General features: G+C 44.7%; 1 protein-coding gene across 1 annotated transcript in view; it reads left to right on the top strand.

Moving 5' to 3' along the window:
• The first annotated feature begins 2,901 nt into the window (after positions 1–2,901).
• The window catches only part of LOC108302183 (katanin-interacting protein), a 110,241-nt gene continuing 102,205 nt past the window's right edge, over positions 2,902–10,937 (top strand). The window contains exon 1 of the mRNA XM_037737566.1: positions 2,902–2,967. Within this exon, the coding sequence (XP_037593494.1) occupies positions 2,902–2,967 (66 nt within the window). The remainder of the gene's footprint in view (positions 2,968–10,937) is intronic.

Genomic DNA, 10,937 nt, shown 5'->3' with positions numbered 1-10,937 from the left:
AAAAAAAAAAAAAAAAAAAAAAAAAAAGTGAATTTTAGATAAATAGAAAATTAATTTTGTATTGTTTTTATATCAAGACAGTACTATATTATGAAAATAAATATGTACCCATCCTATTTGGTTTTTCTCACTTTGGTTACATTTCAAAATGTGGCTCAAACTTGAGAAAAAACAATGCAGAGAAAATAGAGGCATGTAGGAGAGGCTTTCTGATTAGGTATGACTTGAAAAAATATGCTAAAATGCAGGATAAGGATAAAAATACACTGAGGAATGGGAGGGAGTGTGGCCAAATCGAGGGCTCAGATTCGTGACTAGAAGGGCCAGCTTCAGCTCACAGACGTGTGCTGTTGGCCAGCTTGGTGGCGCGCCATGGTTAGCATTGCTGCTGTTTGACTTTGACTTAGAAAACTTTTCTTCTGAGCATGCGCGCCCAGCTTGGCCTGGTCCCCACTCTCTATTGTGCAACACTGTGGTTTATTTGATAGTTTATATTACATTACACCTCCTGAAGGTGTCAGAGTTTGCGAGTCTTGTTTTAGGGAGGAAGACCAAGTGACAGATTCCGCGAGCCTGGGAAGGTGGCTTGGGTTTTTCCATAAACTCTTTGTGGGGCCTTGGCTAAGTCACATTCCTCTGAAGCCTCTATTTCCTTCTTTAACAAGAAGGGGTGAATTAAATATCTCTTGCGCCTGCCAGCTCTGAAATTGTAAATCCTAGGTGGAGTTTATAAGAAAATCCTGTTCCCATATTACAAAATCCATGGATTGGCCAGCAGTGGCTCACGCCTATGGTCCTAGCACTTTGGGAAGCCAAGGCAGGCAGATCACTTGAGGCCAGGAGTTCAAGACCAGCCTGGCCTACATGGTGAAGCCCTGTGTCTAGTAAAAATACAAAAATTAGTCGGGCATGGTGGTGCATGCCTGTAATCCCAGCTACTCAGGAGGCTGAGGCAGGAGAATTGGTTGAACCTGGGAAGTGGAAGTTGTACTCAGATGGCGCCACTGCACTTCAGCCTGGGTGACAGAGTGAGACTCCATCTCAAAAAAACAAAAACAAAACACAGCAACAAATCCATGGATGGGAGTAGAGGATACATAATAGTTTGTGGAGCTCTGGCTCATATCAGTGCTTTTTTTTTTTTGGAGATGGAGTCTTGCTTTATTGGCCAGGCTCGAATGCAGTGGCTATTCACAGGCGTGATCATAGTGCATTAAAACTTCAAACTCCTGGCCTCAAGCCATCCCCCTAGTAGCTGGGACTATAGGCACACACCACCACATTCAGCTACTGCTATAGATCTTTCGCAAGTTTGGTATTTAGGGCCTCAAACACTTTCCCCCATCCCAGATCTAAGCTTCATGATAGCAGTCATGTGCTCTATCACATTACCTGCGGTGTCTCTGGTCCCTAGAAAAGTGCCTGGCATAGAGTCAGTTTGCAAAGAAATCTTGGTTGATCAAGTGGATTGAATGATTGAATCAAGGAGTGAGTGGTATAGCTATTGATTAGGCACCCTGGCCAGCCCACACAAGGGACTTCAGTCATCACGTCCCTGAGTTATGATTCCAGTGACAATGTTTTCCAAACTGTGAATCAGGACACATAGTCTGAGAATTTTTGCATTGCTTGGGGTATAAGAGTCAGTTTGAGATATGTAGTTTGAATCTTGAAATATTGCGATTTCTGGCACATGCTTTTAATGTAAGAGAATATTTTAAATCACATGAGCGAGGCAGGTAGGTCATTCGGGGCATGCAGGGAATGGTGAGGACGGTCGCAGGCAATCACGGTGGAGTGTCATCCTGTAGAAATATGGGCCTAGTGGCGCCAGGCTTTCCAGGTTTAAGAGAAGCTAGATATCTACCTGGGCTGGCTGGCTGGCTTTCTTTCTTTCTTTCTTTCTTTCTTTCTTTCTTTCTTTCTTTTTTTCTTCTTTCTTTTTCTTTCTTTCTCTTTCTTTCTTCTTTCCTTCCTTCTTTTTTTCTCTCTCCTTTTCTCTCTCTCTCTTTCTCTCTCTCTTTCTTTCTCTCTCTCTTTCTTTCTTTCTTTCTTTCTTTCTTTCTTTCTTTTTTTTTTTTTTTTGAGACAGCGTTTCACTCTTGTTGCCCAGGCTGGAGTGCAATGGCACGGTCTCAGCTCACTGCAGCTTCTACTTCCCGGGTCCAAGTGATTCTCCTGCCTCAGCCTCCTAAGTAGCTGGAATTATAGGTGCCCATCACCACGGCCAGCTAATGTTTGTATTTTTAGTAGAGACAGCGTTTCACCATGTTGGCCAGGCTGGTCTAGAACCCCTGACCTCAGGTGACCTGCCCATGCTGGGATTACAGACATGAGCCACTGCGCCCAGCCTGGGTTTCTTTATGTTTGATTTCTCCGAATTTTTTTTTATGTTGGCAACTAATTTACAGTTTGTTTGTTTGTTTGTTTTTCAGGCAGGGTCTTGTTCTGTCACCCAGGCTGAAGTACAGTGGCGTAATTGTAGTTCACTACAGCCTCGGCCTCCTGAGCTCAAGCTGTCCTACTGCCTCAGCCTCCTAGGTAGCTGAGATTGCAGGGACAAGCCACTGTGCCTGGGACCCCATTGTAGAAATGGAGTCTCACAATGTTGCCCAAAATTGTCTTGAACTCCTGAGCTCAAGCAATCCTTCCGTGTAGGCCTCCCAAAGCATTGGGATTACAGGCATGAGCCACCATGCCCAGCCTAATTCACAATTTCCTGTGGACCAAACAAGATACCTGCTGGCCAGATGAGGCCTTTAGACTACCAGCTTACAACTTCTGATGTAGATAATGAAAGCTTTGTCCATTCCTGGTAAGACAGGAGGAAAAGGTCTTTCTCCTTGACAATGGCTCTTGACCTAGCCCGTCTGTTACCCAGAAACATCAAAGGCCCCCGGGATGATCAGCTGGACAGCTCAGACCAAAAGACAACTGGCTTATAGCATTAGGAAGGGCCCCGGGCAGGTAGGTCAGACAGCACAGGGCCAGCAGAGCAGGAATAATTTGGCAATGAGCATGAACGATGCGAAATGGTGCTGAACAAGCACTAAATGCCCATGAATTGCAGGTCCAGAAGTAAGAGATGTGGTGATCCCATCCCTCAGTAGGGTGTTCCTGCAAACGAAGGCACCGGATGAATTGAACTTAATGAAGCCTATTTTTCAGCCTTAATGAAAATAAAGAATAACTTCTGAATCAATATTAGAATAAATAGCTTTAATATCTTGCATTTATAGCCTACTTAGAATTTCTGAGATATGATGTGAAACCATTTTTACATTATTTTGTATCATTTTTTCTAACACCTGATATGTGGGTGCATTCTCATTTAAAAAGATTCAAACGATTCAGAAGTAAATTGAGTATAATGTGAAAAGCTGTCTATATCTACCCAGCCAAACCATCTTCAGCTATTACTTTTATTGAGCAAGTATACTTTATTTATTTAGCCGTCCATTCATTCATTTACTGATTTGTTATTTTCATTTCAGCTTATTTCTGCTTTTATCTTAATTCCTCTCTTAAACTTTTTGGTTTAATTTATCACATTAGTTCTCCCTGATCTCCACCACTCTAACCTGACTTAAGTTAAATGTTTTATTTATTTTTTCTTTTCTTTCTCTTTCTCTCTTTTTTTTAAGGTAGAGATGAGGTCTTACCATGTCGCCCAGGCTGGTCTCAAACTCCTAGGCTCAAGTAATCCTCCTTGGCCTCCCAGAGTGCTAGGATTACAGGTGTGAGCCACTGCACCTAGCCCATTTAATTTTCATACTGTTTTCTAATAAATCAAGTAAGCTATACGTTTAGGCTATAAATTTTCCTCTGAATATTGCTTTCCATTTATTTCACAAAGTTTACCATGTAGTACTATGTAATACTTTCACTGTCATTTATTTATTTGTTTAGAAACGAAGTCTCTTTTGATCTTATTTTATTTTATTTATTTTTTAAAGACGGGGTTTCACCATGTTGGTCAGGCTGGTCTTGAACTCCTGACCTCAGGTGATCCGCCCGCCTCCGCCTCCCAGAGTGTTAGGATTACGGGCGTGAGCCACCGCGCCCAGCCTGATCTTATTTTTTTTGTTTTTCATTTTGTTTAGAAACGAAGTCTCACTCTGTCACCCAGCCTGGAATGCAACGTAACAGAGTCTCACTTGGCTCACTGCGACCTCTGCCTCCTGTGTTCAAGTGGTGCTTGTGCCTCAGCCTCCCGAGTAGCTGGGATTACAGGGATGTGCCACGCCTGGCTAATTTTTTTTTTTTTTTTTTTTTTTTGTATTTTTAGTAGAGACGGTGTTCCACCATCTTGGCCAGGCTAGTCTTGAACTCCTGATTCAGGTAATCCACCTGCCTTGGCCTCCTAAAGTGCTGGGATTACAGGCGTGAGCCACGATGCCCAGCCATTTATTTTTAATTGGCTTATTACTCTAGGGTTTTTTTCTCTCTCTCTCCTATGTACTTGTTTCTTTATTTAAGACAGGGTCCTGCTCTGTCACCCAGACTGAAGCGTAAGGCATGAACACAGATCACTGCAGCCTCAGCCTTCTGGGGTCAAGTGATTCTCCTGCCTCAGCCTCACAAGCAGCTGGGTCTACAGGCATGCGCCACCATGCCTGGCTAATCTTTTAATTTTTTCGTAGAGACAGGGACTTGCTGTGTTGCTCAGATTGGTCTTGAGCTCCTGGCCTGAAGCAATCCCCTCCCACCTCGCCCTCCCAAGGTGCTGGGATTACAGGCTCGAGCCACCATGCCCAGCCTTCTTTATTTAGGAGAGCTTTTCTAAACATTTTAAGCAAATGGTTTTTTGTTTACCTAGTTTTGTTTTTTGCTATAGTTTTGTGTTAGTTTCTAATTTGGCCACATTATGATTAAAAATGGCCTAAAAATAACAATGGTTTAATTTTGGAGTTTTGAAAGTTTCTAAGGCTTTTTGTTTGTGGCCTACCAGATGATTTTTATGAATGTTCTTTGATATTTCAAAAGAATAATCATTCTCTTTTTGGTACAAAGTTCTCAATGTATCTGTTAAATCACACATGGTTAATTGTAATACTTAACTCGGTGATTCTTAAAGTATATTAGAATCACCTGGGCTGCTTATTAAAGCTGTGAATTCTCACACCACACCCATAGATATAGATTTGGATCTGGAGGACGCATAAAGTGCTAAGAGCCTGCATTTTTAATAAGCTTCTCTGGAAACTTCTTATGCTCATTAGCAAACCACTGCTGTCATTTTCTACTTACTTTTTGTCTGTTGTATCTGGTTGATTTCTGTGAACTTGTCAATTTCCCCTGCATTTGTTTTTGCTTTATATATTGCAAATATCTGTTATATAGAGAGTCAAAATGTTTTCTTTCTTTCTGTTTTTTTGACAGGGTCTCACTCTGTTACATTCAGGTTGGAGTACAGTGGGGCAATCGCAATCCATCTCCGCTCACTGCAACCTCTGCCTCTCAGGTTCAAGCGATTCTCCTGCCTCAGCCTCCCAAGTAGCTGGGATTACACACCCAGCTAATTTTTTGTATTTTTAGTAGAGATGGGGTTTCACCACGTTGGCCAGGCTGGCCTTGAACTCCTGACCTCAAATGATCTACCCTCCTCGGCCTCCCAAAGTGCTGGGATTATAGTCGTGAACCACCGCACCCAGCCTGCTTCCCCCTTTATTTGGCACTCATTTCTCTCTCCTGCCACCCTGTGAAGAGGTGCTTTCCACCATGATTGGAAGTTGCCTGCAGTCTCCCCAGCCACAGGAAATTGGGAGTCAATTAAACTTCTTTATGAATCACCCAGTCTTGGCCGGGCACGGTGGCTGATGCCTGTAATCCCAGCCCTTTAGAAGGCTGAGGCAGGTGGATCACCTGAGGTCAGGAGTTTGAGACCAGTCTGGACAACATGGTGAAACCCATCTCTACTAAAAAAATTAATAAAAATAAATAAATAAATAACCCAGCCTCAGGTATTTCTTCATAGGAGTGTGAGAACAGACTGATACACCATGTATGTGGGGTTTTTTGTTTTGCTTTGTTTTGAGACTGAGTCTCACTCTGTTGCCCAGGCTGGAGTGCAGTGGCAAGATCTCGCCTCACTGCAACCTCTGCTTGCTGGGTCAAGCAATTCTCCTGCCTCAGCCTCCCGAGTAGCTGGGACTACAGGCATGTACTACCACACCTGGCTAATTTTTGTATTTTTAGCAGAGGCAGGGTTCCACCATGTTGGCCAGGCTGGTCTCGAACTCCTGGCCTCAGGTGAACTACCAGCCTTGGCCTTCCAAAGTTCTGGGATTACAGGGGTGAGATCACCATGCCTGGCCCATCATGTATGTTTTGATCTGCAGTTTAGATCAAGAACTGCAGTTTCCTTTAGTTCTTTATGGATGTCATCTCTCCTGTCTATTTATTGGGAATTCCTGAAATTTTCTAGTCAGCCAGTGGCATTCCTTGATATTTGGTCTCTATCCTGCTGTCCCTATCCAATCTCCTATCTACTGATGCTCCGCCAGGGTGATGCTGAGGGGTTTGGCCGGCAGCCCCCAAGCCAGGAAAGCATTCCACAGTCTCCCAGGCCCATCTACTTTCTGAGTTCGTTTTCTGTTCTGTCACTGTGTTCCCCAAGACAGAGATTGTTTTGGTTTTTCTCCAGTGATGCACTTTACAGACTGAACTCCAGGATACTGTATACATTTAGCTTTGAATGAAAATTCATGAAAGAAAATCAAAGGTTGAATAGGGGCAGTAAGAAGGTATCAGAAAACTATGAATATTGCCCAGGTATTTAAAACACATGTATAATTCAAATTTTCCTAACCTTAGTTCTATCAGAATTGATATAGGGGAATGAGAATTTTTTTTTTGTTTTGCTTTTTTTTAGACAGAGTCTCACTCTGTCACCCAGGCTGGAGTGCAGTATGCGATCTTGGCTCACTGCAACCTCCGCCTCCCAGGTTCAAGTGATTCTTCCGCCTCAGCCTCCTGAGTAGCTGGAATTATAGACATCCACCATCACACCCAGCTAATTTTTGTATTTTTAGTAGAGATGGGGTTTCACCATGTTGGCCAGGCTGGTCTCGAACTCCTGACCTCAAGTGATCTGCTTGCCTCGGCCTCCCAGAGTGCTGGGATTACAGGCGTGTGCCACTGCGCCTGGCCAGCTGGGAATCGATTTTCAAAATATGCAGAGTTAGGCCAGGCACGGTGTTTCATGCCTGTAATCCTAGTACTTTGGGAAGCCGAGATGGGAAGATCACTTGAGGCCTGGAGCTCAAGGCAACATAACGAGACCCTGTCTCAACAAAAAACTTACCAAATTAGCCAAGTGCGGTGGCATACACCTGTAGTCCCAGCTAGTCAGGAGGCTGAGGTGGGAGGATCACTTGAGGCCAGGAGTTAGTGAGCTGTGATTGTGCCATTGGACTCCAACCTGGGAAACAAAGCAAGACCCTGTGTCTTAAAAAACAAACAAAAAACTCAGAGTTGACCCTAAACTTAGGGCACAAGGCACTTTATTCTGGGCTTGGACTGGCAAGCCCTAAATTTGGGTTTTTGGCACTCATTACTCTGATAATCTGTTATCGATTACATAAGAGTTGCCAGATTGTAGATTTCATAAGCCTGTCTTCATCACTCCATCCCTAGCACTTAGCAGTCAGACCTGCTTATGGGGGACACATATATTCAACAAAAAATATTCATTGCCATGTGTGGTGGCTCACGTCTGTAATTTCAGTACCTTTGGAGGCCGAGGCAGGAGGATTGCTTGAGCCCAGCAATTTGAGACTAGCCTAGGCAACATGGCAAGACCCCATCTCTACAAAAAAATACAAAAATTAGTGGAGCATGATGGTGCACACCTGTGGTCCCAGCTACTCAAGAAGTGGGGGAATGTCTTGAACCCAGGAGGTCGAGGTTGCAGTGAGCCACGATCGTGCCACTGCACTCCAGCCTGGGTGACAGAATGGACACCCTCTCCCCAAAAAAACCAATTATTGAATAAATGGATGAATGAGAAAAAAGGAACAAATTAATCAGCTAACTCTTCAGTGCTAAGGAAGAAGCCTTCATGGTCCAGGCAGATGAATAACATGAATGTGTCAAATGCCTCACTGAGTGCAAGAGGAGTCAGTGGGAATTATCACAACTAGCAGGGCGTGCTGGACTGAAGACATTCAGTCCTGGTTTTACAAAACCTGGTTTTACAAAAACATTATTGGGGTTCTGGGGGGAGGGGGTTAGTTGGGGAGGTCTGGCCTTTCTGGCTGCATGTTAGTCACCTCTGCCTCCCAGACTGCTGCTAGCTCTTGAGGACTGTCTTGAAGTTTCCACTGTGGCCTCATGGTCTAACCATCCAAGCTTCTAATAGGCAGGTTCAATAGCATCTGAGAAATAATAAAAGATGCCATCATCACAATTTTAAATTTTCTGTAAAAACTAGAGCCCTATTAAAGCAATCACAAAACACTCCTAGCTGTTGATTTCATTTTGTCCCCTCAGTAGCCTTCTTTTTTGTTGTGTTTTTTTGGTGAGATAATCAGGGCACATTTTCCCATAGCAGAGGTGAGGTCTTGAAGCTCAGCAATTCATCTGGGGACACAGGGCAAACTGCGTCAGGCCCACAACTTAGAACCCGGTTCGTTCCCGTTTATCAGTAGAGTTAGAAGTTTCATGCTTCATCCGCTGAGACTTAACACATGCATGAACACGTTTAGTGGCCTCAAGGCAGCTTTGTGTGTAAAGCTCTTACGGGCAGGTTTCATCTGTTTTATGCAAGTCAGTAGACAGTCGCTGTGCACCAGACTTTCATCCCGCTCTGTTGCTTCCAGGTTGGTAGCAGGCAGGAATAAACATGGTCACATGGTTGGGTCTGGACCTTGGAGTCTGATATGGTTTGGCTGTGTCCCCACCCAAATCTCATCTGGAATTGTAACTCCCACAGTTCCCATGTGTCATGGGAGGAACCAGGTGGGAGGTGATTGAATTATGGGGTGAGTCTTTTCTGCGCTGTTCTTGTGATAGTGAGTGAATCTCAGGAGATCTGATGGTTTTGCTTTGTTTTGTTTTGTTTTGTTTTGTTTTTGAGACTGAGTCTCGCTGTCGCCCCCTAGGCTAGATGTAATGGCAGGCTCTGGGCTCATCGCAACCTCCGCCTTCCAGGTTCAAGCGATTCTTCTGCCTCAGCCTCCCAAGTAGCTGGGATTACAGGTGCGAGGCACCACACCTGGCTAATTTTTGTATTTTTAGTAGAGACAGGGTTTCACTGTGTTGGTCAGGCTGGTCTCGAACTTCTGACCTCGTGATCCACCCGCCTCGGCCTCCCAGAGTGCTGGGATTACAGGCATGAGCCACTGCATCCGGCCTATCTGATGGTTTTTAAGATGGGGGTTTCCCTGCCCAAGCTCTCCCTCTTTGCCTGCCGCCATTCATGTAAGATGTGACTTGCTCCTTCTTGCCTTCTGCCATGATTGTGAGGCCTCCCCAGCCCTGTGGAGCCGTAAGTCCATTAAACCTCTTTGTCTTCCCAGTCCTACGTATGTCTTTATCAGCAGCATGAAAACGGCCTAATACAGAGCCAGATATATAATACGAATACAGAAGGTCATTCCTCCATACCCAGGCTTTGTCATTACTGGCCATGTGACCTTGAACATATACTATGTCCTCCAAGCCTGGAAGGTGAGGAGACCTACCCCACTGGTGTGTTAGGAGGTTGAAATGAAATAAGGCGGCTGGGTGCAGTGGTTCATGCCTACAATCCCAGCACTTCAGGAATCTGAGGCAGGAGGATTGCTTGAGCCCAGGAGTTTGAGACCAGCTTGGGCAACATAGTAAGACCTCAACTCTACAAAAAAATAAAAAGTTAGCCAGTTGTGGTGATCTGCACCTGTCATCCTCGCTGCTCTAGAGGCTGAGATGGGAGGCTCACTTGAACCCAGGAGGTGGAGGTTGCAGTGAGCCAAAGTGGTGCTACTACAGCCTGGGTGACAGAGCAAGACCCTGCCTCAAGAAAGAAAAAGAAATGAGATAAGGTGCCTAGTTAAGTCAGCTTAGTGCCTAATAATGTAACAGAAGCTTAGCAATTAGTAGCCATTGTCTTTGATGTCATAGTTACTGGTAGTATTATTGCAAAAACTTCATGTCTGATGGTCGCCTGATGTCACTCTTTTCCCAGGTAGGTGGAAGGAGGAAGCTCAGGCATCGAAGGCGTTAAATCCCTGACCGTCAAACTCCTGCTGCATTTTTGTCAGTGGTTCTTCTGGCAACTACCTTTAAGTCTTTATGGCAGCATCCGTCCCTCCGCCTCCTCCCTGGATCCCCAATAAGGAGACCCATTTGTGTGCAGTCCCTGTCGTCCGCTCCCCACCTGCCGTGTTGGCAGCCTGGCCTCCATGCAGAGGGCTTTCTGTTGAAAGGGCTTGAACTTAACATTTTAAACACTGAACACTGAAATCAAATATAACAAGGTTTTGAAGCAAAGCTCTAAAGTGCGTTTTCTTCAGAGGAATTTCTGGATGATGGCTTCAAAGCACCTGGTAGATCCCACAGCATGCTATCTCTTTGAAGCACGGGCAGATGGGCTTTCAAAGCAACCAACCCCAACCCCAGGTCCTCATCTTTCCAGATGGAAAGGTTTTCAACGGCTTTCTCCAGGGAATGTTGCTCCTTAGTTTGTCTCCCCTCTGCCCCTGGGACAAATGGTTTAGATCACGTGAGCCTTATCAGGGCCTAGGTTCATCCAGTGTGAGCAAACGCATTTGTTTCCTTTGCGAAGAAGCTGACAGCCACACAGAATCTATAGGCTGCTCTTTTATATATATTTTCTTAGGGGAGAGGGATTTTTTTGTTGTTTTATTTTTTAATTTTTTAAAAATAGAGTTGGGGGGTCTCACTTTGTTGCCCAGTCTGGCCTCAGATTCCCGGGCTCAAGCCATCCTCCTGCC

The sequence above is a fragment of the Cebus imitator genome, unplaced genomic scaffold (genome assembly GCF_001604975.1).
Source record: "Cebus imitator isolate Cc_AM_T3 unplaced genomic scaffold, Cebus_imitator-1.0 Scaffold39, whole genome shotgun sequence".
Taxonomy (NCBI): Eukaryota; Metazoa; Chordata; class Mammalia; order Primates; family Cebidae; genus Cebus; species Cebus imitator.
This window is presented reverse-complemented; position numbering and strand designations above follow the sequence as displayed.